This window comes from Pinus tabuliformis, chromosome 5_1 (genome assembly GCF_031772625.1).
Source record: "Pinus tabuliformis cultivar Carrire ecotype Pingquan chromosome 5_1, CPIR1, whole genome shotgun sequence".
Taxonomy (NCBI): Eukaryota; Viridiplantae; Streptophyta; class Pinopsida; order Pinales; family Pinaceae; genus Pinus; species Pinus tabuliformis.
The window spans coordinates 899,486,598-899,513,441 of NC_142305.1; the positions used below are offsets into that span (position 1 = coordinate 899,486,598).

Consider the following 26,844-nt stretch of genomic DNA (forward strand, 5'->3'; position numbering starts at 1 on the left):
ATTGTTAAGATTTTAATATTTTTCTAAGTTGTGATATTTTATCTTTAAAGTTATGGTTGAAAACAATTATAAATATTTTTTCTTAGCACTATGCTTGAAAATTGTTGGAATTTTAAGGTTTTTCAAGGAAGTGGTATTTTAAATTTAATGTCATGCTTAAAAATCGTTGGAATTTTGAGGCTTTTCAAAGACGTGATATTTTATTGTTAATGTCATGCTTGAAAATCATTGGAAATTTAAAGTTTTTCAGTGTCACAATATTTTATTTTTAACGGTATTATTAAAAAATGTTGAAAATGTACCCTGAAAAAAAAGACATTATTCCGACATCAACAATTTTCGATTTCAAGGTGTTTTTTGTACCAAACAAAATGACTTTTATTGTTTTTTACTGTTATTTTTAAAAAAATATTGAAAATTTTCTCTAAAAAAAATGGTGACGCAAAATCAACACTTTTTATTTTTGGGTTGTTTTTTCATGTTTTTTTGAGATTTTTGGGCTCGAGTAGCCATTTTGAGGTAATAGTTTCCGTTTGATCGGTAACTATGTTAATGGTAATAGAAAAATGAATAACGAAATGAACTATAACTATTAATAACTTTGGTAATTTAAAATTAAATATAATAGTAATAATATTTAAGGATGTTTTTATTGTGTGTAGCATGAGGATTGTATCCAATGTTTAGAGTAAACACTCCACCCATCTTAAATATAAATAAAATTATATAAGTGTAAAGAAAAGAAATAAACATTAAAACAACGATAAAATTTATAAATAAATAAAATGAAAAAAATAATTTAAATTTAATTAATTATTAAAAATTTAAATAAAAATTCCTAGTTAAAAATGACGATATTTTTTTTTAATAAAAATGTAATTTTATTTAGTCAGTAAAAGTTCAAAATGGATTAAATTCAGGATATTAGAGTTGAGCGGATGACCTACGACTGCTACAACCAACCCTAAGGTTTCTGCGAAACCTGCAAACGGCAGGCCTGTCAAACTTGGTACAACCGGCAGAGTCTGGTGAACCAACGATCAAGAAGAAGCGCCCATAAGGAACAGGGCAAAATGCAACCCCCTCAGGGGGAGGGCCAGGGGCCTCCCCCCAATCCGGACAACTGATCACGGCATACGGCCGACAAGGAGAATGAAAATGAACTGAGCGGCGGCACCATGGACCATAGACAGCAGAAAGGAAAGGACATTGATGCAGAAGAAAGGAATAGGGCAAGTTCTTCCACTTGCAAGCCTATAGCGGCCCACAGACCAAGGGTGGACTTCCCGAGTGAACGTATCAATGCTAGGATACCGTACATGAGAGATCACGCGCTGATCGGTAAATTCATAGGAATATGGCCGACGGAGAGAGCGCAGCGAAGCTGGATCAATACCAAATGGCATCCAAAGGGGCACATCTCTTTGCATTTAGGAGCCAAGGGCTTCTTCACCGCAGTTTTTAACTGCTTGGAAGACCGCAATAGGATATTGGATGGGGGTCCTTATTTTTTCAACTCCGCAGGATTATATCTTAAAGGTTGGGTCGAAAGATTCAACCCAGACAAGGAGGATCTGAGGTCTGCGCCAGTGTGGATAAGGCTTTATTCACTGCCGTGGGAATACTGGGAAGAAAAGTCTCTACAAGAGATTGGGAACGCAATTGGCGAGTTCGTAAAGATTGCAGAAGAAACAAAACTATGTAGATATACATCCTATGCTCGGATCTGTGCTTACATGGATCTCAAGCAAGCGTTGCCAGACACGGTAAGTTTCTTTCATGAAGACTCTGAGTGGATTCAAGTTATAGATTATGAACATGTGCCCTTTAGATGCAGGAAATGCCATGATATAGGGCATCTCTATAGAGATTGTCCTCAAAATAAGAAACCCTCTTCCCAAGACAGTTCTGACAATCAAACAACAGATGGATTCACCAAGGTAACAAATCGAAGGAGAGGAAACAAGAAAGCAACAGGGAATCCCAAGGTAAATCCAGTCAATAAGGCAATGCCCACAACGAGCAACAGTTTCGAAGCACTGGACAAGGACGATGAGCAAGATCTGGAGAAGGAAAGGGCGAAAGACAAAGAGGCCCATCAAGAACAACCAGGCGAGACATCAGGGCAAGCAGGAAAGAAAACCCAAAAGCAAGTAAACTTGATTTCTCAAGCCAAATCCCTGCCATGGCAATCACAAGGAATGGACGTTGAATACTCGCAGCCAAATGAAAAACCTTCAAATGAGCGAGAGGATACCTCTCAAGCACCTCAAAACATGGAAGAAGATCCAGAGCCCTTAGACATAGGGGAGTTGGACATACTAGGTTTGGAACAAGCATGCAAGACAGGGAATTTTGAAAAAATACCAGAACGACAAATGGATAACCTAGTAGAAGTCCTGAACAGAGCACAAAAGAAATACTCTCTAGGAGTCCAAATAGGAAGTCCATGGGATGGTAAATTTATCACCAAGGACAATAAGAAGAGAGGTAGAAAAACAACATTGGAGAGAACTATCAAGATTGGAGAGATATTAGTGGAGTCAGGGAGGTATGCCAAACTGACCAAGTATTTCAATGCAAACCCCCACCCTTCTCAATGAATTTGATATCATGGAATATCAGAGGGCTCAATGGCCCGAGGAAAGGTAGATTATTAAAAAATATGTTGATGCAAGAAAAACCAAGTATACTCTTTTTGCAGGAGACGAAATGCAGCTCAACAATTTTGGAAAAAATAGCAGCGAAAGCTTGGCCAGGAGGGCTAGTTACAGCTGTTGATGCTCAGGGAGCTTCGGGAGGACTGGCAATCCTTTGGGATGCCCGGGCCATCCAACTCAACAATATACAAGCTAACAAAAGTTTCATCCAGGCAACTTTCCACCTCTCAGGTACTAATACCCATGGACTGATAACTAATGTATACTTTCCTCAGGATACTGCTCAAAAAGCTCAAATCCTGAATACATTGTCAGAACTCAATAAAGACAGGCCGTTCCCACTGTGGATCTCTGGAGGCGATTACAACATGACAGCCAGCATGGAAGAAAAACAAGGAGGTAGAAGTAGAGCAAATAGTGATGGCAATCTACTAAAAAACTTCATTAATAACAACTGGTTGATAGATATTCCCACAAGCAATGGCCTCTTCACTTGGACTAACAAAAGGGAAGGTTTGCAGCAGATCGCCTCGCGTCTTGACAGATTCCTCATCTCAGATAATGCAACTCACTTAGGAGGGGAATTCACAGCATCTATTCTCCCTATCTCTGGATCAGATCACTGGCCTATCGAGTTACAATGGAATAGGCCAGGCAACAATCTCAAATGCCCCTTTCGATTTGAAGAATTTTGGTTATCTCACCCGGACTTTGAAGAGCTAGTCAGATCAGCCTGGCTCAACTTCATCCCGGCTGAAGGTACTAGAATGTCCAGATTCCAGAAAAAATTCAAGCATCTAAAAGGGGCAATCAAACAATGGAATCATAACACTTTTGGCAACATCTTTAAAGCCCAAGCCATGCTCAACGCAGAGATGAAGAAAATTCAGCAAACCATTATCACTGCTGGGCGTACGGAGGAACTTACCAAACAGGAGCAAGCCATAGAATCAAAAATTTTAGAAAGGGACAAACAGGAGGAAACATTATGGAGACAGAAATCAAGAATCAGATGGCTAAAAAGTGGAGAAAAGAACACAAATTTTTTTCATAAAACTACTGTGCAGCGCAGAATGATAAATTACATCACTCACATTAAAAATGAACAGGGGGAGAAAATTGAAACTCATGATGGCATTGAAGGGGAATTTCTCAACTATTTCAAGAAAGCTCATCAGGAACCCAACATCAACAGAATGCCAGCTATCAACAAGCTTCTAAAGAACATACCCAGGATAATAACAGAGGAACATAATAGTCTTCTCATTAAGCCTATTAGCTTACAGGAAGTTGAAGAGGCAGTTCAACAAATGAAGGAGGGGAAAGCGCCAGGTCCGGATGGCTTTACATCGAATTTTTTTCATAAATTCTGGGACTTGATAAAAAATGAGGTCTGGCAAGTCGTGGAGGAATCCAGAGCTCTCAGATGGATGTATCCAGGCTTAAATGCTACCTTCATAGCCTTAATTCCAAAGGGGGAAGATTCCAACACCCCTGACAAATACAGACCTATTGCTCTGTGTAACAACATCCATAAAATTACTTCAAAAGTAATAGCAACAAGATTAAAGCCGCTACTCCCTCTTATTATCTCGCCCAAGCAATCAGGCTATGTAGAAGGTCGACAAATAACGGACGAGATTATTCTAACTCATGAGATAATCCACTCCTTAAAGCAAACCAAGAAGCCAGGTATGTTGCTTAAGCTAGATCTATCTAAAGCTTTTGATAGTCTCAGTTGGGTCTATATACAAAAAATTCTTATTGCCTTTGGCTTTGCACACTCATGGGTCAGATGGATTTTTAACCTATTATCTTCAGCTTTCTTCTCTGTGTTAATTAATGGTATTCCTTCGGCTACTTACCGTCCCTCCAGAGGGATAAGGCAAGGAGACCCCTTGTCTCCCTTTCTCTTCGTAATAATGGCTGAGGGATTGGGTAGAAGCATCACTGCTGCTAGGCTCGATCAGCAATTAAGAGGTCTTTCTTTTAACAATTCCCCTGCCTACTCCCACCAGCAATTTGTAGATGATAATATGCTTTTTGGCCATCCTTCGGTGCAGGAAGCTCGCCTCCTCAAATCAATCCTGTCAACTTTCTCTGATGCTTCTGGTGCCCTTATCAATCGAGTCAAATCCCAAATCTTCTTCTTTAATACCCCTGTTCCTACCCAGAGAGCCATAGGTCGAATTCTGGGTTTCACCAGTGCATCCCTTCCCTCCAAGTATCTCGGTGCCCCTCTAATGGCCTCAGCTCTTAAACATTCTTCCTGGAAGCAATTGTTGGAAAAACTAGAGACTCGACTATTCCTCTGGACTAATCGGGCTCTGAATATGGCAAGCAGAATCGTTCTTATCAAGGCAGTCCTTCACTCCATGCCCCTCTATCTTTTCTCCATCCTGGCTGCCCCCAAATGGGTTCTCAAAGAAATCAAGAATCTCCAGCGCAACTTTTTGTGGGGAGGCTCAGGCCAAAATCGTAAATGGGCTTTAATTAAATGGGATAAAGTTTGTCTTCCTAAGAAAGCAGGAGGTATTGGTCTAAGAGATCCTGAGCACAGCAATAAGGCAATGGGTGCAAAAATCTGGTGGAGATGGCTTGCCCATCCTAATACTCCATGGGCCTCCCTTTGGACAGCTAAATATGCAAGCAACTGCCCCATGGAAGAAAGAATACGAATGACAGAGATAAGTACGGGATCGGCAATCTGGAATTCAGCCATACAACACAGAAATCTCATACAAGAACACAGTTTTTGGGAAATCAAAAGTGGAACCACTGCTCGTTTTTGGGAGGACTCATGGCAGCAATTACCAAAAATAAGAGACATTCTCCAAGACCTTCCAACTGCAGAGCGGGAGATAAATCAATTAGCCAAAGTCAATCAATTTTGGAACACAACTACAACTCAAGAATATAGGCAATGGAAAAATGCAAATCAAATTCTACCGAATAGCTCTGCACAAACTCAGCAACTTCTCAATACAGAATTACAAAAGAGGCAAATCATGGTCTCAGAAGAAATGGACATTTTAAGATGGGGCTATGAAGAGAAAGGAATTTTTACTACAAAGGAAGCGTACAACATAATCATACAAGAGCAGCTAAACAAAGATAACTTATGGGAAAAAATTTGGCACACTTCCAATTGGCCGAAAGTTTCTACATTTCTATGGCTTCTTTGTCACAACAGAATTCTAACGTGGGATAATCTCAGGAAAAGAAGCTTCTCGGGACCATCTATATGTCACATGTGCAGGCAAGAGGAGGAAACAACCCTTCATCTTATGCAAACTTGTCAAACTGGGAGGAAACTATGGGAGAAGGTTGCTTTCCGCTGTCAAAAAGAGGGAAGAGTGCAAGGAGACCTCAAAATCACCATACGCAATTGGAGTCAAAAGCCATTTCAAAGCAACCTCCTTAACACCTTGTGGCATCTTATACCTGGCTTACTGATGTGGAACATATGGAAAGTGCGTAATAGAAGAATATTCAAAGATCAAACTATGCCTCTAGAAAAAATCTGGAACAAATTTCATCAGAACATTATGGAGACTCTATCAATCAGAGATTGGCATTCAGAAGATCTTCCCACACTACCTCAGGAAAAAACAGTATGGGACAATTGGAGGCTTCAGATAAACCAAAACTCAATCAATAAAAAGAACCCCAATATGCAAAGTCAGGAATCAAGCAATTGGACTCCGCCGCCCTTAGACATGCTCCAGCTCAACTTTGATGGAGCCTCTAAAGGAAATCTAGGGAAAGCAGGATACGGAGGGGCTTTCAGAGACCATAATGGTGATCCTCAATGCATCTTCATGGGCTCAATAAGATGGGACACCAACAACTCAGCAGAATTGGAGGGATTATGGCGAGGTCTCAAATTAGCCCATGAAAGGGATTTTTTTCCTCTTATTATAGAAGGAGATTCGCAGATCCTAATCAGAATGATCATAAAGCTTCAACATGGTTCACCCATTCACAAGGTAAGCAATAGCTGGAGAATGGCCCAAAGGCTTGAGCTAATAAATCACTGGCTTTCTCAGCACCAAGCAATCACATTCAAACACACCAGAAGGGAAGGAAATAAGCTTGCTGATCTTCTTGCCAACATTGGAGTGGACGCCAAGGAGGGTTACTTTGAAGGTACTATCGCCAGCTTAGCTTCCAGGGACCAAATCGCCAAAGTCCAGGAAATTGTCACTCAGGACAAATCTCAGATGAAGGATATGCACCCGGATGCGGGTGATCACATCTGCAATCAATGACCGAGCATGCCACGCAGACACCTGGCCTGACGGATGGCAGGCGGAAGGTCTACAGGGTACGCGTCATCAGAGGTAGTTTCAGGTTTATGGCAGGTGAATTAAAGCCGGTTCAGTCTCGAAGCAAGTTGGATTTCAATGTGAGCATGGCTACTCTGTTCTCAATTCAGCGCATTAACATGGAGCGGCTCAATTCCTCTGCTGCAGTTAATGACTCTGTTCTATATGAAGCTAAGCCGCTTCAGTTTCCTTGTCTGGTCTTTCCTGTCGACTTAATCGCTCGGCTCTGGAATCGTCAGGATTTCAGCAGCACTCCAGCCATTTCGGGTTTACTCTGTCTCAATCGATCTCTCAGGTCTTTTGCTTCTGATATAATGCCTCGCAGTCGAGGTATCCCGCGTCGGGGGGGTCGGTCTGGAATCAGGGCTCGCCCTTCTCAATCTGCTCCTCAGCAGGTTGCCCCAATTGCCTTAGTCCCTCCCTCATCTCCGCTTTCAGACCAAGAGAGGATCATCCCGAATAACTCTTACCAGACCTCCAGATTTATTTTCCAAAGTCGGCTCAACAGGCCGGTGGTGACAGTGAATTTTACAGTATTTGTCTCAGAGGAGGAGAGCAACCAGCTCAGCTCGACTCCTCCCGCTTCCTCACATTCTCAGGATGACAACATTCTACTTGGGGATATGACTGGGTTGGTGTTTCATGTTGACCGCATGCATGAGGACGCCCCTGTCCCGGAAGCGCCTCAGCAGCCTGACCCCGCTAAGGAAGATGACATTGTTTGCGAGCCATCTCAAAAAGCAACTGGCTGTTTACATTTGGTTACTGATTCTGATGGAGCGCCGGTTCTGGACGAAGACGGGTTCGTTACTTGGGTCGCCTCTCCAAGCCAGGCGAAGGAGGATATGCAAGCTTCTCCAAGTCATGCGGATTAAACTCTACTGGGTGCACATGCTATGCTTTTTTGATCCCGTGTCTTTGATTTTGCAGTTAAAAGCTCTTGTCTGTTTCAGTCTCATGCTTCAGGTAGCAATTCCAGCCAACATAGTTTTCAATTTTTGTTTTAAAGACAGCTATGCTAGGCGCTACTGTGTTTTTGAGGTCACTGAAGGTTATGATAGCTGTAGTCCGGGTAAATTTTGTCAGTATGTCAGGGACCGAAATCAAATCTCTGAGGTCTGTATTGTAAATCTGGTTGACAGTTTAAACTGTATTGTCCCTGAGTTTTTGGTTGAGGAATGGCCTCGGCCTCCTCTGAGGGCTTGACCTCATTGTACATATTTTTTCACCTTTTTTAATAGAATTAGTATTTGCAGAGAAAAAAAAAAAGAGTTCAAAATGGATTGAAACACATTAACATCCTCCACCACAACTATCTAGATAAGTATTTACTTTCCTCCTTTATATTACAATGTCAAGTTCACCTAAATATGGGAAATAATGAAAAGATATATAGACCATTTTAAAACTTCACGTTGCTATAAGACCAAGAGAAGCTGCGTAGCAGCTAGTCCCTGCTTTGAGTGGGGAGCCGGGCTTGAGCTCGTTGGAAACCTAGAGGGACAATTTTCCTTTGTGCTATTTGACATATGCACAAAAACTGTATTTGCTGCACTGTCAAAGCAATCAACGAGATCCTGAAGGCAGCTAAAGTCCCCGCTCCCAGAAGAGAAATAACAGCTGTAGTCTATAAGGCTAAAGTACCAGCAGCAATGGCCGAGACCACATGAAAGGTGGCAGCCATCAATGAGATCTTGCAAGTAGCAAAGGTCCCTGCTCTCCGAGAGGTATCAGTCTAAGTTGGCTTCATAGTTGCAACAATGAGATCATTCCTGGGAAGCACCTTAGTCAATGCGAAAGCAAACCAAATTTCATAGTTCAAGCAGACACAAGAGATTAATAATGAGCCAATCATTCGCTACTAAAGAAATTGGGTTTGAATCTGAAATGGTTTTTGGCAGCTCTGTTTGCTCTTCGACAGTTGTTCTTTTATTCCTTGACCCATCCTGAATTTCTGATGCACCGTACGATCTCACAGAGAAATAAGCATTTGTGTAATTATTATACGATGCTGCCCATTTATGCTATATGATTTATGCTATATGTAAGCACTTTAGTACTAAGTTACTTATTGGCTGATTGCCTACCGAGCTCGCCACTGTTGCTGTCTTAGTTACAGCTGAACCATAAGCATGCGATGATGGAGTATGTAGACGTTAGATCGTATAAGCGTGAACAAAGTGGTCTTAACACCTAAAATTGAATTTCGATTATGTTTTTTTTACTTGTGGCGAGGGTGGATCACGCAGTGTGCTAACTGTGACCTCATCTGCATGTATTACACTTGTATGAGCGTCTTGATATTAACTATTTGAATTCCCACACTTGTATGAACGTCATGAAATTAACTACACGAAGCATTTGAAATGCCATGACACTAACTATACGAAGCATTTTCCAATGGGCATGCGATGGAATGGTTTCCATGTGATCTTCGGTGCTCTTGGTTCCCTTGGGCACTGTAGAGTAATTTCATGGAGTAAGGAGGGGAATCTGAGTCTAATCCATTGCTGTAGAATGAATTTGAGTCTAATCCATTGTTGTAGAATGAAACTACTATTGGATTTGTATCAAAGTGAAAACTATTGTAGAACAAAGGTCCATAGCAGAATGGAGGAATGCCTTCAAGGCTTACCAGGATGCTGCATAACAGGAATTTCTTACCAGGACGCTGTAGAATAGGGCTCATGTTACAAATATTAGTGGTATGGAGTGGAAGGCATTTAATGGGTGAGCATGATAGCTTTTAGTCTGTTGGATTAGTAAGTACATGCTAAATTTGGTAGGCTCCTCTCAACAATAATGTTACCCTCTGGATATGAACACAGGGAACTCGAACTCTAGCATAAGGTCGTGTAATATGTGTTGAAATTTTTCCAAACCTAGCGGTTGAAATTGCGTGTGAATGATGCTGGAGCACCCTTGGCATCGCTGAAATCCTACACACCCGGATTCCTGGAATTGTTGACAGCATTCATGGCGATTGACTGCTAGAAAATATGTGAGTGGAAGTACAGTCTGATAGCATGGTTTGTTTCAGAGATTGGACTGGTATTTGCATGAAGATTCCTCCCTTATTCATTTTGGCCCCGCCATGAGCTTGCTGCCACAGATACAACTAGTTTTCAACAATGATAGAACATATATGTATGTTGATCTGAGAAAAAAGCAATAAAAAACGGTTTGGAAGGAAAGTGCAGTGGAGCATGGGGAATAAACAAGCATTAGTTGTAGTGTCGTTATCGGATTGTCCATCTTTCAAATACAATTCATATAGATAATTATTTTGGTGGAAGGTAGTGATAGTATCTCTGATTAACCTACCAAATATGAGTTATTTGTTGTAAGATGGTACCCAATCCATGTTGTCATTCACTGCAAACTCGAGGTATGTTGTCAATATCAATCATTGTATAGAACGGTTCTAATAAGAAAGCTTGGTGCACAATTATTCATTTTCTTTAGCCTGTGAATATTAATGGTGTGAAAAAATGGTGAAATGAGTCTCTTAAAAATCCCACTGCAATCTCATGGACGTTTGCAGAGGCTAGGAGGCTACAGTGAACGACCCTCGGTTCTATTGAGACAGAATAAAGCTTGAAAAGTCTTGGAAGGCGTGAGCGAAAGTGGTTGCCCAGTATCGAGATCATCTATGTAAGCTAATAGTATGTTGTGATGCAAAAATTCAAATTCAAGGCTCAGATACAAAAATAGAGAAATTCATACCATTTTAACAATATTTGGATGATCTTTTCTATGGTTATTTCATGCACAAGTGTTTGCAGCTGAACACACTATTGTTTAAATCAAAGGGCGATGGCCAGTTGGATCTGTTCTTGTGCTGTTTCTTGAGAAAAAAATCACTTGCAGCCTATCGTTACTAGGAAGGTGAAACAAAGGGAGACTTACGAGGTGTAAAATAAGGAAGACCACTACCAGATCAGGTTCTCATACACACAACAATTGTCCTCATGCAAACAACAATTGTCAATTGTCAAGCCTGCCAGATTGGGTTCTCATGCAAACCGCAATTTTGCAATTTTGACACGGCAGACATTCTAGAGATACATTACTTGTTTCTGATACATGTTACTTGTTTCTAGAGATAGAGATACATGTTTTTTTTTTACAGAAACGGTTAGAATGATATATTAATTCTTGGCTGAAATGCCTCAATTCAGATTACAAAGAGGAAGGGAGGGCTCAGATTTCGCCTCAACCAGGAACCATATAACTATCCTCCTAATGAGCCTGCAAATTTTGCATTCTATATTTCTTGCAGATTTCTCTATCTTTCCTAATTTGTAGATGCAAACAAACTGCTTCAATAATAGACAGTAAAACATTTTTATCAGACAGTTAGGGGATGGGATCCCAGCCTTCGTCTCCGTCTCTTATAAGATTTCTGAGAGGGAGGAGAGCCGCTTTATTGGCTTCGGCATCAGCTTCTTTGTTGTTGTCCCTCTTTATGTGAAGGAATTCCAAACTCTGAAAGGAGTTTGTCAGGGAATTAATTCTGCTCAGCAATCTAGATAATCTTAAATCTGAAGGAGAGGAGTTGTCCACAATGGCCTTTATAATAGTCTGAGAGTCCCCAAAAACAACTGCATCTTTGATTCCCAAGAACTTGAGCACCTTAAGCCCCTGGAGGAGAGCTAGTGCTTCAGCTTGAATACTGGTGTTAATGCCCACTCCCCAAGCATATCTAGCTTCAATTCTGCCCTCTGCGCTTTTGATAACACCACCAGCTCCAGAAGTGCCTGGATTGCCTTTTGCTGCACCGTCAAAAAAGAGAGCTTTCCTTACCTTTTTGATGCAAAACTCAGCAAATTCTGTATCTTTAAGGCGGATTTGCCAATGTTTTAGCGGGGGAGAGGGGGCCTTTACTCTATCAGAGAATTGGAGATCCAGGGAGGCTCCCCATACAATTTCTTGTTCACTGAGATCCGTCATGTCTAGCTGGTCTCCCAAGCATTCTTTGAGATGACTTTTAATTTTTACCCAGGTTATCTTAGGATCGCTCTTCTTGTCCTTGAAAATCCTTTGGTTTCTTTCCAGCTAAATGTGCCAGCAGATTATTTTGGGAAGGGCGAGCCATGCTTCTTTGATATGGGGGTTCTGAGCAGTGCCACCAGGGTACATTCGCTTCCAATTTGAGAACAGTTCTGAGCAGTGATTAGGGGGAACGAAATCCATGCTCCATGGGCTTAAAGCCTCCTTCCACAGATCTGCAGCAAATTTACAGAACAACATCATATGGGAGGCATTTTCTTCATGTTCCCCACACAGCGAGCAGCGAGAGGGCCCTATAAATCCTCTTTTCCGGAGCCTATCCTCTGTCAAAATTCTGTGATGGCATAGAAGCCAACAAAAGGAGTCGATTTTGGGGAACGTTGTTGATGACCAGATCCCCTGCCAGGGCTTCGGATCAGGCGGAACATTAGGATGTCGAGAGAGCTGATTATATCCCTGCGAGACAGTGTAATTTCCAGGGGTCGGGCCCCATCCCCGGGTGTCTGCTTTCCTTCTATTCATTGGTGCTTTGCCTTTTATGTGGGAGAGAAATGTAGCATAGTCTTTGACAAGATTCGATGGCACCTCTAAGTTTTTCCAATGCTGCCAGTCGTCATTTTCCCAGTGGGATAAATCCCACAGCGTTTTGATACCTGCACTGTCCAACCATTCTTTCAGTGAGACCAGAGAACGTTCATCATAGAGATACATGTTATTATAGACATTTAATGTCTACAAATTAATGTTAACATTAAACCATCGTTCATTCATATGAACATTTATATCACACATTCACTTATTACTCTAAGTTTTAAAACGAAGAATGCCTCGATTTGAGGCCAAATAAGACGATGATTCCCTTGATTGGTTAAAAGAAAAGATTTGATTTCGTTGATTGGTTAGAAGAAAAAAGCATTTCATTAATATAAACAAAATTTGGTTAAAAAGAAAAAAAATCATTGATTTCAGTGTCGCACTAATACATATTCAAAAAACTGATTACTATAGTCCTGGTCGACCCTTAAAGCAGGGACTAATAATTTGTGATTGTTGGTAGAATATAATAAAAAGCAAAGAACAATTAAGTGGTATAATTCTAAAGTATTATATAAAAGATAAAGTGTTATAACTTCAAAGAATATATAAAAGATAAAGGAACTTTAGAATAAAACGTTTGTGCTATTAATGTTAGATTGGTTGTTTGTTATTTTTATTGATTATTTTTATATTGGTGTTAATAACAATAATGTTTCAGTTTCTAATATTTAATATTAGGTTGGTTGTTTGTTATTTTTTTTTTTTATGTTAATAGTAATAATGGTTCTTTTTGTTGGCACACTATGTTATAGGTTTATTATATTTTTTAAGATATTAAGAATAATTTAGAGTTGACCCAGTTGTTGAGTCTTGAAAATGTCATTCATTTCCATTACACTTTCACTATTATGTCCACTATATCAACTCCATTTCACTACTATTTCACCACATTCATCCCACTTTCATTATCATTGGGCTACATTTATGTTTTTCCAATCTTTATTAATTCTAAGCCTTTTAAGTGAATTTGTGGTTAAAAATTAGAAAATAATGTGCATATGCTTATACCTAACAAATGGGTTGAGATTGTTGACATGTGTAGGTTGAAAGGAGGCTTCTAGAAGACCCTTATGTGGCACTCTAAGGCCAAATTCGAATTTGAGTGGAAAGAATCATGGGATCATGAGGATATGTGTCACATCTCCTAATTATATTGTAACTCTAAGAAGACATGTGTCTTATCAGTTCCTATTTTGATTAGGACTCTAGAGGTGGAGGGAGAGATTCATGGACTCTCATTAATGAGATGGCTTCTCATCTTTTTGTATAAATAGGAGATCTCTCTCCTTCATTTGTTAGCTTGGCTTGGCTTTTAGTTCTTTAGCTTGGAGTTTGTAGTTCTTCCTTGATGGCTTTTGAAAGCTTTGGAGAGCTTTGTTGTACTTTGTAATTTTGAAGAATTTGAATAAAGCTTTGATGTTCTCAACATGGAAGGAGATGTGAAGTAGATGTCATGGAGCATATTAGAATGTAAGGTAGAGTAGATTTCATTTTGTAATTTTGCTTTGATTTCATTATGTCATTTGATTGCTTTCAAGTTTGATAGATTAGATTTTTCATTCATGCAATTTTAATTCATGCAAGTGTGTTCAACTGGTTGATTGTATATTAATTTTTCTTTACATGTTTTTGCATCAAATAGTGACATGAGATTTACCTCTTTGCTGACTTTGTTTTTTTTTAGCTTTTCAATTTCAGTTATGCTTTGATTTCAATCTTATTCATTTGCTTTGTTAGTTAGTTTAAATATTAGATTGTTCAAGTTGTTGATGATTACCTCCGAAAGCCATAGCGGGACTAATGGCGAGGATCAGACTATGAATTGATGTGATTTGATTTTAAGTTTACTTTTCTGCAAGGTAGTTATTGAATTGCTCATGTCATTTTCAGTTACCTCTGAAAGCCAGAGCGAGTCAAATGGTGAGGGATTGGAGTATGAATGCATAGTTTGATATTAGTTTATTTTTCTGCAAGTTAGTTATTGAATTGCTCATGTCATTTTCAGTTACCTCCTAAAGCCAAAGCGAGACAAATGGTGAGGGATTGGAGTATGAGTGTGTAGTTTAATATTAGTTTCATTTTCTGCAAATTAGATATCAGATTGCTCAATTTGTTTATGATTACCTCCTAAAACCAGAGTGAGACAAATGGTGAGGGGTCAGAATATGAGTTGATGTAGTTTGATCTTAGCTTTGCTTTGCTTGCAACTTTTGGATTTCTTTGAGTTCAGTTTCTTTTATATTTCCGTATTTAGACAAGCAGCAGAGACAGTGATTTCATGATCAGTATTTCATCTTTTGCTTGATTGAAGTAGCTGCATACTTACACTTTTGTTTAAGTACTAATTCCATCAATAACATATTTTAAGATCTTTTGAAGTGCTAAGTTTTGGAAGTTACCATTAGGGACCTAGACTTTGTCTTGAAATCTACATCCATACTTGACCTTTAAAAGTATTCATAAGACCTTAGAATAGGATTTCCATTTGTTTTAGATACTTTAGGAGATCAACAAGAACAAAACTCCAAAACAAAATAAAATCTATAAAACAACGAAGTAAGAAAAAGGTTAACTAAGCACATATGGTGCACCACACTTCATCAGTTTACGATACCCGGATTGATAATTTATGTAGAGCAATTTAAGACGTTAAATTGACTAGAAACCAATGAAAAAATTAAGTGATTAATTTAGTGATTCACTATACAATTACCTAGGTGGTTGACTAGTTGTTATTCTAGTTAAATAGTTAGACAAATGTTATGAATGAGTGTTATAATAAAATAAAAATTGAGTTTGTTAGCCATTCTCAATAATTTTTGTGGATCTCATATTCCTGGTTTGAATGAAGTTAGTTTCATCTTGATGTTATGAAAATATGGCTTTATGGGTCAATTTGAGAGACAAAAGTGATATGTGTAAGTAGAAGTGTGTATGAAAATATTCCATTGTTATGTATATTGAGATATGCTTAGTTATGTCTAAGTGTTTTAACAATGTCATTAGATACCACATCTCTCTTAGAATAATGGCTATCTAATCTTCTTAATATTTTAATTTACCAATATAAGATCAATGCTCATAGTTTGATAAATAACTTGTTACCTACAAATTATTTCGAGACTATCCATTTTACACTCTTATTAAGTCAAATCAATTTGGTAATCAACTCATAATTTTTATTTGCAAACAAAATCTGCAATGAGATCTATAGATCAACATTATGAGTTTCAAGTAAAAGTTTATGATTCTAAATAGCCATAATTATGGAATATGGGTACCAGATATAGAAAAACATTACTAAAACTGGGTACCAGATATAGAAAAACATTATTAAAAAATTTTAGTAGCTTAAAAATCGCTAAATGCGATAATAACAAGTACACCAAACCTAAAAAACCTAACTCTGAAGTCTACTATGGAGAATATCTATCTCTATGTCACTTGAATGTGTGGAATAATAGTATCATCACAACCTACTGCAATAATATATATTACACTTTGCCGGAGGATGCCTTAAATTTCTATCGTTTTCAAATCTTCCATATTATTGAGATGATGTGTCCCTTAATGATTCAACATTTAGAAATTAAAACAAGACCACCGGAAAGGACATCGAGAAGGGCATGGTAAAGGTTACAATGAAATGAAATTATCAAATTTACTATTGAAGAGAACTATTTTCTATTTACTCGTATCGAATTTGTTTAGATAATTTTTTAAAATATTTTTTTAGCTTGATTTTTTACTCAACAATGGTGTAAAATAATTTTTCATGAATACATCTATTTATTTAATTAATTAATTTTTTTATTTGGTTATTTGTATTAATTTAATTTAGTTATTAATAATTATTAATTAGTTGGTAAGATTTAACTTTTATAGAATATTTTAAAGTATTATGAGTAATAATTGCAAATCAAAGGATTGATTCTTTTTTTTTTGTTAGGTAATGTGAGTCTTGAGATTATTAGTCCGTCTAACATGTGGCTTGGGTAGTCGTGACCCAAGGGCATCTAAGTCATTAAAATCACATAGGGATCGCACCTGACCTGAGACACATCAACCCTTAGCATCGCTAGATTTTGCCCACAAAGTTCTGAATTAGTGACCTTTTCACCACATAGTACCTTAACAACACAGAGTTATGAATTGGTGACCTTTTCACCACATAATACCTTAACATGACACCTTGTAACCTTCTATTCCATGCCCGATGGGTTAAATGATTGAGATTTATCTCCCATGTAGTTATGCCATTTTTTCTCTTTTAATTAAATTGATTAATTAAAAAAAATGCCATATGGAAGTTCATGGTTTAGAATTTTGTTACATCCATATGCATGTATATTTTGGAATAAAACAAATTTTCATTAAATATTCTAGAATATTGTTAGTATTATTGATACATCAAAGGTTGAGATTTATTTTAAAAGTAGTTATGCCATTTCCCCCTATTTACCCTTTTAATTGAATTGATTAATTAAAAAAACATGACATATCAATATGAGTTATAGTTTTTTAGGAATTTGGTATTAGCAAGCATTGGTATTGACGCAAGGTATTATAATAAAGTCTATCTACAGGTTAAGCGTCAAATATCCATGATAAAGGAGTGGTGAATCCTTAAGAATGTTGTTAAATGTTTTTTTTGTTTTTTTATATGTGTTTAATTCATATACCATGTATATGAATAATATATTGTCCAATGTTTTGGGTGGACCCTCCACCCATTATCAAGGACCAAAGACTATTGAAAGATAACATGCGAACACAAAGACTATTGAAAGATAACATGCGAACACTGGTTAGCCTTAGATAGAAAAGAAATGAATTAGCCATTAGGTAAAATAATGAAATTATTGAAAAAAGTTCGTTAAAAGTAAAATCAAAATGGGAATAAAGAAGAAATTTAATTAATAATAAAAGATTTTAATTTAGAAATATTTTAATTAACAATAAGAATTTTAAATTTTAAAAAATTCTAATTTAAAAACAATTTGATTTAAATGATTAAGTTAAAATTAAAGTTAAAGGAATAAAGAAATTATATTGATTTAAAAATTGACAAAAATAATAATAATAAGATAATAGATTTAGATAGTAAAAAATATGAAATTAATAATGAGAATAATATCAATTATCAATTATTTAAATAAAGATTAAAGAGTATTGAGAAATCTAGGGGCAACAAATATAGGTGGTTTCTCTTACTTTGATCACTGTTTGTGATGTATTTTTACTTTATTTGACTAACTTCTTCTTTCCTTTATTATTATTAATGTTCTCTGTCATCAAACAACTACCAAATCATAAATAACAATAAGACCATATAACACAAGGTATAGGCAAGCAGCTAGGGTCAAAACCTCTCTAACTGAGAGGAAAAACCAATATAGTCCTTCTCTTCTTATAGAACTTCAATTGACGAATTCCAAGACCTATGACCCTTGACTAAGACCCTCCAATACCAAGTCATCCTTCCTTCTTGATGATCTTTCCTTACACAGCTTCCAGCAACAAACTTCAACCTTCCAACAATTTCTCCAGTATCTTTGACCTAGCAGCTTCAACAACTTTGACCTAATAGCTTCATAGCTTCGACCTTCATGCAGCTTCAAAAACTTCGACCTAACAACTTCACAACTTCGATCTAGAGGCAACTTCACAACTTTGACCTAGAAGATTCAAAACTTCGACATTGTAGCTTCACAACTTTTGACCTTGTAGCTTCACGACTTCGATGTAACTTTAGAATTTCGTCTAGCCCAGAAACTGTAGAAACCCTCATGAGAGAGAGAGAGAGAGAGAGAGAGAAAGAGGCTGAAAAACTTCGATCTTGATCTTGTTCTTGTTCTTCGTCCTTTTCTAGCTTCTATCTTGAGGAGATCGAACATGCTTGAGTGAGTGAGAAAATGAGGTCAAATTGCTTCTCATTTATAGGCTTGTGAGGGGTACAAATTTCTATCTTGAGGCCGAATTGTCCCTTTATGTAGGCCGACTTGATCTTTGTGCCATGACGAGCTCTTGGAGGGTCTTTTGACTCAATAATTTTTTTTTTTAAATATGTAACATGCCCAAATGGGTCTTCAATACATGACAATGACTCAATTGACTTTATGAAAAACCTAGAAGCACTCAATGGGTGCTTGGCCTAAAATTAAATTTCCCTTGAGCATGAAACCCATGCCTCAAGAACACAAATTTTTTTTTTCTCTTTTCATTAAATAAATAAAATCACGATTACATATGCCATTATGAAGACTAAACCTAGTTACATATTTCAACACTCCCTCTTAACTATGGAGGTATTCATAATCCATACAAGGTACTTAGACATTCTCAATCTGAAGAATTCTCATAAGAAGAGTCGGATTGCTAACCCATCTATATAGCATCATATCATCCAGCAGTGTCACATAGTTAGGCCTTGACTGACAACTCTATCTCTCCATAAGATCAAAGAACAATGCTAGTGAGACGAATGATTTATAAACACCCTCATCATTGTCTCTCTTAGAACATACCCCACCTAGGTTCTCTCAGAGTATGTTCCTAAAGGGGCGGATTCCCCAATCCCGTCTTGGCGGCACGTGAGTCTGCTCTTGCTAAAATCATAGGATCTTAGTATACCCAACTTGCAGGTGGTTGGATGTACTCCTGGTGTTATAGAGGCAGCTACGAGGATTGATCCTGGGTCTCCCATAGATTAGGACTGGCAGTTACTGATTCACCATGTCGTTAAAAAAAAAAAAAAAACTGTGAAGGGGAGATTATCCCAGTCCCGGATAAACTTCCACCTAATTGCCATCTTGCACCTACATCAATATGATCCATCTTGATGTCATGTTTGTGCAACTGAAAGAGGATTTTCTCCATGTCTTTTTTATAACTGGGCAGGCCCTGCATTGTGACCGCCATCCCCACAGAGATTTGTTCCATCACTTTGCCAAGCAGACTTTTCATCAAGAAGTACAAGTACAGGGTGTGTTTGAACTGCGTAATTCTACCTCGAGTATTCCCTAGATCAGGAACCATCATCCTCTAGTTGTCTATCTCCTCCTCTGGTTCACTTTCCTGTTTTATCTCTGCTTCCCAGTCGTCAATCAGCTTCTGAATTCCTTCGTCCGTTTCATCCTAGTATGTCGTTGTTGCCTCTGCTATGAGGTGCTCAACAGGCTTAAGACCCATGTGGCCTTCCATCGTGCTCGTGCTCGGCCTCTTGTTTGCCCGGTGGGTCGGGCCTCTACTACCACGACCACGCCCTCTCTTTGTTGGAGCCATACTCTGTGTAGTGATGCCATGTGGATAGTCAAACAAAGTTAGGTCTTTCAACCCTTGTGCATCATCCCAACGCAACTATTCATACAATGCCTCTCTTCCTTGCTTTTCCATCTACGGGTTAAGGTAGCCTAGAGCCCACAAGTGGCCAGGGGAATTGGGTTTCGAACACAGTTCACAGGGCTCCTCAAAGTGCCCCTCCCCCTTGCCATGGTGCAATTTCTTGTCATTCGCTGCAGCTGGAGCCAAGCCCTCAGGCCCATCTGAAGCCTAGCTCGGCGCTTTCTTTCATACCCGCTTTCAACTCCCTCAGCCAACAGCTGCCCGACATGGTTATGCTTGCCCCTCTATCCCATATACCACCCAGGGTCCCTAGTTGCGCCCTGGCTACCATGCAGATGCCCATTTTTCTAGGGTTTTCTCAGCGTTTAACTGTCATGGCTAATATCCCAACCCCCTGCCCACAACTCTTTCCTACCTCTCCCTTCACCACTCAGCGCCCCAAAAATGGCAAGCCCACTATCCCCTATTCCCTTGGTTTGAGCAACTAGGTAAGGGCCTGTGTCTCTTCTCGACCCAGCATTACCAATGTTGCTGTCGAGATTTTGACTCAAATGAGATAAAAATAAAATGCAGAGCCAGGCCATGGCCCTCCCTTTCCGCCCACTATTTCTCCCATACAATGCTAAGCCCCATTAGGACGGCCTCTTGCCCCTCCCTTCTCCCCTGTGAAACTCCTGCCAGATCATTGATGCAGGAACCCAACCAAATCATAGAATTGATGCAGGAACAAGACTCAATTACATACCAGAGAATCGTTGCTAGTTCGCAGTCAAGGTGCCTTCGCCCCTCTTAAGCTCTGAGTCGCCTTTCGTCTCCACTGCAATTCTCACTTGCCCGGCACGTCGAATTCCTTAACCATCTCCACCACCCTACCTTATTCCTCCCTCTACCACCTTTCCAGCCCACTTTCCATGCATTCATGGCTAAGGACACTGCACCCCCTTCCTTGAGCATGTGGGGGATGGCGGTGGTTATTGTTCGTGTACAATCCATATCACATCGAACCCTGTTGCCTCTGACACCATCCCTCATCTCGATCGAGAGATGTTTTTAATAATTTGATTATATAGTTGTATCCATGTTTTCGAAATTAAAAAAACATAATTAAAAAATGACTTTTCACATCAAGCATAGGCATAATAAATGATTAGATATCATTTGCAGTAATAGTGCAAAGAAATGTGAGAAATGTGTTTTCTCTGCAGTTAGGCACAACTATTCACTCTTTCTGCAATTAGGTCTTTAATAATTTGAATACAACCCATCAAGCATAGACATGTAGAGAAATGTGAGAAATGTGTTTTATCTGCACTCAGGCACAACTATTCACTCTTTCTACAATTAGGTTTTTAATCATTTGAATATAAACCGTCAAGCATAGACATAATAAATGATAAGATATATTGATAATAATGTGTTTTCTCTGCACAACCATTCACTCATGTTGTGCAATTAAGTTTTTAATCATTTGAATATATAGTTTAAAGTTGGATTTAGTTACAATTACGTTTTTAATAATTAAAATATATAGTTTTATTTGTGTTTTTGAAATTAAAAAACAGTTAAGTTTTTAATAATTTGAATATATAGTTTTATTCTTGAAATTAAAAAACATCATAAAGGAACGAACATAGGCATAATAATAAATGATAAGATATAATGTGTAGTAGTAGTGCAAAGAGGTTGATTGTGAGAAGAAATGTGTTTTCTTTGCACTCCCGCACAACCATTTTAATTGTAATGCATGGAAAACTAGTGTGTAGAATATTTGTGTTCCTAATAGCTTTTTGGAGGCTTTTATGCCTAACAGGGTTAGGCATAATGAGCTAACCATTCAGAAAATTAGTTTTTCTTTTTTTTAAATGAATTGTGAAGGACTGATAAACATTGAAAATAAAATGCTCTGCACTAAAGGAATTATGTCCCATCAAAGCTCGCTGAGCCAATGGAAAATTAGAAATAATATTTCCAGAAAATTGCAAAATTGTATTTGAATTTACAGGAAAATAAAAATATTGAGCATTTTCATGAAACTTTGGTTAAAAGTGAAAAAAAAATAGTAATAAAAACCAATAAAGACTTCAATAGCTATGTATGTAAATCTTTGAATGTAAGCAATACAAATTTTATTTCACAAGTTAAATTTTTTCATTTTCATTTTTATATTATATAAGGACTTTCTGCATTATTATTAACTTTTAGTTAGTAAATATCAACCTAGAGTCATTTTTAACTATAGATCTAGCAAGGGATCAAATCTCTCTCTTAAAGTACAAACCTCTTTTTGAGTGAAAAGAGTAAGAGCTTGGTACATTGAAAATTTGGATCTAAGCTAGTTTAATTATTAGCTTTAAATAAGCACACTAAAATAGAAAAATACCATCTATTAAAAACAAAAAATGTTATTTTATTTTGTTCAAATAAAAATATTAAACATTACCGCATCTCTACTTTACTAACTAGAAAGTGCTTCTCAACATAATTAATTTAAAAAAAAAAAAAAAAAAACATACTATCATGCTTTATATAATGTTTTGATTTTAATATAAATTAACCAAACAATTTCATTCTAGAGATCGCGATATGATTTGAAACGAATTGGATGGATGCATGAACGCCACCCTCCCTCATATTGCCGCTTTTTGATGGAAAACCTGCCGAATTTTACTAAGACGGCCAAAAAGTAGCCCGAGGCTTTTGGCATCTTTTCATCGAAAATGTCCTTTGAAAACCTCATTCCCGTGGGCCCACCAGTCAAAGCTTCAACAATTCAATTTCATTGAAAATGTGCTTCGGAAACTGCATTCCTGTGAGCCCACCTGTAAGGACCTATAGTCCGGGTCACCTTCACTGTGAGAAGGATGGGCGAGGAGCTCGTGCGAAATGTGAAGTGAACGAGCCAAGGGTGAGTTTATACGATGTTGGGCGAGTTGAGAGGGCGGTCCCACGAGTTGGGCAAGCCGACCCTCCACTCGGGTGAAGGCAACATGTTGAACGAGTCGGCTTGGGCGTTGGGCGTGGGTTGGCTGGGTGACATAACTCGCCACCCACCCGTATATATTGGTGGAGCGTTTGTGGAGACGAGCCATCATCATTCGGCGAACACAAGTTCAATTGAGAAGTTCTGCGGTGCGTGGATGAGCTCGCACAACGAGCAGAACTCGGGTGAAAAACTTGTGCAGGAAAGTCGGGTGAGAAACTTGGGCGAAAAACTCGTGCAGGAAACTCGTGCAGAAAACTCGGGCGAGGTCGTCGGGTAGAACTCGGGCGAGGTCGTTCAGGTAGAACTCGGGCGAGGTCGTTGGGCAGAAAACTCGGGCGAGGTCGTCGGGCAAAACTCGGGCGAGGTCGTTCAGGCAGAACTCGGGCGAGGTCGTCGGGCAGGAAACTCGGGTGAGGTCATTCAGGCGAACCGGGTGAGGTCGTTCGGGCGAGCCGGGTGAGGTCGTCGGGTGACCCAGGTGAGGTCGTTCGGGCGAGCTGGGTGAGGTCGTCGGGCGACCCGGGTGAAGTCATTCGGGCGAGCCGGGTGAGGTCGTTGGGCAACCCGGGTGAAGTCGTTCGGGCGAGCTGGGTGAAGTCGTGTGGCGACCTGGGTGAGGTCATTCGAGTGAACCGGGGGAAGTCGTGTGGCGACCGGGTGAGGTCGTGTGGTGACTCAGGTGAAGTTGTTCGGGTGAAAGAGTTTGGGTGAACATGTGGACGTGCGGACGGGGGGTCGGGTGAGGGCACGTCGTGCACGCCGAAACGAAGGTTGGAACTGAAGGTCGTGAACGAAGAGTCGGGCAAGCAGGATTGCATGTGGTCCACCGAACGAAGGTCGAGTAGGATAGCACGATTTGGACGTTTGCTGACCAAACGAAGAGCGAGTTGGGTGAAGACGTGCGACGAGGTGAACAAAGGGTTGGTGAGTCGTGCGGCGACCATGTAGAGGCGCCGACGAGCTGGGCAATCGAGTTTGCCGAAGTTGGAAAATTGGCTAAGTGTAAATTTGGGGTTTCCCAAGATTTAACTTGTACTTATAAAAGAAGATTATATATATTGATTCGGGCAGACTCATATTGCAGGGAGTTGCCCCTCCCTTTATACTGTTGTGCATTTCTATTGTATAATGTTGTTTATGTGAATGTTATGGGCTTTCACTGTATAAAGGACAAAGATAATACTTGGTAATGAAAAATAAACTAAGTATGGAATGTTAGGTGTAGTCTACAATCGTAAGTATTAGTGAAAAGAAAATGGTTGGTAGTGCTGTACCTCGCTATAGTGCGGTTGGAAGAGTACTGCTAGTGTAGGGGCGTGATAGGTGATATCCGAGCTGGTGAACTGAATCAAGGAGCTGATTCTACGAAGATCAAAGACTTGGCAGGGAGTTCAAGTTTTGCAGGTGACAAGTGGAATATCAGGGTGATTCAGGTGAAGGGTGAAATAGGTTTAGCAGAGGTGAAGCTTTGTGCTTGGGCCAAGCTGAACGACAAGGCATGGCAGGTTTGGAAGAATGCGAAGGGAAGCTCTTGCTTACCTTATACAGGTTGAAGCAGATGAAAGAAGAGAACCCCCAGATTCGAAAGGAACTTGAAGTCTTGGAAAGGAATGTTGAAGACAAACTTCTTCAACTTGGTTGGACAATGGAGCAGGATGAAGTTGCAGATTGTGCTAACAAGGAAGAGGAAGCCGTGATGATTGAGGATGTTGCAGATATGACAACGATGGAGGATGAACTTGAGATTGATCAAGTTGGACCAGGATCGTGCAGTTTGCAGACATGGATGAATGAGGATACTCACATGGAGGAGCCTCATGATGATGATGTAAGTACTATTGATACTTGTGTTTCATTTGAGCATTTGGTAGATGGACCGTATGCAGGGAAGAGCAAAGTCAGTTTGCCGATGCAAGGGAGCATCTTACCATGGATGTCTATGATGAGACCTTGTATGGAGAAGCAAGGATTGTTGACTGTTGCAGGACTTGTTGGGGTTGTTTGTGACCTTATGGTAGAAGGTACAAAGGCTTGTGACAAGGGAGGAACATGATGATCGTTGCGGAGGATTGGGTCATGCTTTAGCCACATGGAGAATTGGCTAAGTGCCCGGCATGACTCATGGACAAATTGAAGGAGGGCACACACTTGAGGTATGATGATACTTGGGTGGACTTCTCATGGCCGAGACCGGGAGCAAGTCTTGGTGGAACCTTTAGTGGGGGAGCCATGGTGGAGAGACTCATGTGATGATGATATGGTTGGGTGACCGAGTTCACTAGATTGAAGATTGCAGACTTGGATGGGGATGACTGATTGTTGTGATGGGTCTACTTAGTTGGACTACATGGGCAACTTAGTCATGGACATCAGGTTGGAGACATGGAGCATGGCAGTCTTATGCAGGGACATTATGCAGGAGCACTTGTAGAGGTGTCACTTATGGGCATCCAATGAGGAGTGCCAAGGCAGGGATATTGTGCAGGTGGATTTGCTGGTGTGACATGGAGATGTTTTGTTTATTAGCCGATGGAGAGGTTGTGCACTCTTGTACAATAAAGCCATGGACTTGGAGGATCTGATGCATTGAGGAGCTAAGTTCAGAGACTTTGATGCAGAATGGGATGCATACTTTCGAGTACATGTATGGGTGTGGCTTGGAAGAGTGACTTGATGTGGAGGATCAATATGGGACACTATGGAGTGATAGAGTTATGACGATGATGATGCCTTGGTGGCAACACTTGGGCATGGGTTGAGCCGAGACTTAACCACTTTTGACACATGGGAGCTGATTGATCTATGATCATGGGCAGCACATGGATAGATGAGACAGGTGTATACTTGTTTCTATGGCATACTTGATGGATGGCACATACAAATATGATGGAGATTGCTTCATGGACCTAGATGTGGCACATTGAGAGTCGAAGTTTGATGAGAGGATCTCTTCACTTTGAGGAGATGTATGTTTTGCAGATGGATGATGATGTTGGGATATATGCGACTGATTTCATGCAGCACATTGACACCAAACATCATGGATAGCATGTTGCAGATGAGATGAGGGCTACTTCATGGACCTGAGCATGGATTATACTTGTATGGAGATGGATTATTGATTGAGTTGAGGATGTGACAAGATGTTTTGAGAAATGACTGATGGTGGCATGAGGATGTGCATTCTCATGGTTTGAGCGTGATAGTTGGACTGATCACCCCACTAGTTCAAACATGGGGTCGCGAAGTGTAGAGAGATGTGTTAGCATTGGGTTGGAGTATCATGACAACAGTTCACACAATGATGATACATGATGAGGTCGACACGATATGTTGTAGGAAGCATGTAGCTTGAGATGGAGGGGCCAGCATTCCACGAGGAGGAGCAACATGTGGAGATTGTGACAGGGTGGTTGATGGTCATGGATTGAGATGATCTTCCGATGTATGACATACCAATGGAGTATATGCCTTGGTATGGATATCTTGGTGACAGATGGTTGCCGGGATGAGATATTGTCGAGGACGACAATGACTTCAAGTGGGGGAGGATGTAAGGACCTGCAGTCTGGGTCACCTTCACTGTGCGAAGGACGGGCGAGGAGCTTGTGCGAAATGTGAAGTGAACGAGCCAAGGGCGAGTTTATACGATGTTGGGCAAGTTGAGAGAGCGGTCCCACGAGTTGGGCGGGTCAACCCTCCACTCAGGCGAAGGCAACATGTTGAAAGAGTCGGCTTGGGCGTTGGGCGTGGGTCGGCCGGGTGACATAACCCGCCACCCGCCCGTATATATTGGTGGAGCATTTGTGGAGACGAGCCATCATCATTCAGCTAACACAAGTTCGATTGAGGAGTTCTGCAGTGCGTGGATGAGCCTGCATGACGGGCAGAACTTGGGTGAAAAACTCGTGCAGGAAAG

The 26,844-nt window shown here is 39.8% G+C and overlaps 2 protein-coding genes across 2 annotated transcripts; one reads left to right on the forward strand and one right to left on the reverse strand.

The window, feature by feature from the left end:
• The first annotated feature begins 1,178 nt into the window (after positions 1 to 1,178).
• Positions 1,179 to 6,931, forward strand: LOC149167716 (uncharacterized). The gene is made up of 4 exons (XM_089430570.1): positions 1,179 to 2,551; positions 2,719 to 3,601; positions 3,770 to 4,352; positions 4,482 to 6,931. Exons 1-4 carry the CDS (start codon positions 1,179 to 1,181, stop codon positions 6,929 to 6,931), a joined length of 5,289 nt encoding a protein of 1,762 aa, XP_089286696.1.
• Positions 6,932 to 12,046: 5,115 nt separating this feature from the next.
• Positions 12,047 to 12,712, reverse strand: LOC149167717 (uncharacterized). The gene has a single exon (XM_089430571.1). The coding sequence runs from the start codon at positions 12,710 to 12,712 to the stop codon at positions 12,047 to 12,049; it is 666 nt and encodes a 221-aa protein (XP_089286697.1).
• Between the last annotated feature and the right edge of the window lie 14,132 nt (positions 12,713 to 26,844).

Excerpts from the sequence above, each read along its gene's own strand:
- LOC149167716 (XM_089430570.1), top strand. The coding sequence starts at position 1,179 with ATGGACCATAGACAGCAGAAAGGAAAGGACATTGATGCAGAAGAAAGG. Across the intron at positions 2,552-2,718 it reads ATATTAGTGGAGTCAGGGAG|CTCAACAATTTTGGAAAAAA; the intron begins GTATGCCAAACT and ends GACGAAATGCAG. Across the intron at positions 3,602-3,769 it reads AACTTACCAAACAGGAGCAA|GGGGAGAAAATTGAAACTCA; the intron begins GCCATAGAATCA and ends AAAAATGAACAG.
- LOC149167717 (XM_089430571.1), bottom strand. The coding sequence starts at position 12,712 with ATGTATCTCTATGATGAACGTTCTCTGGTCTCACTGAAAGAATGGTTG.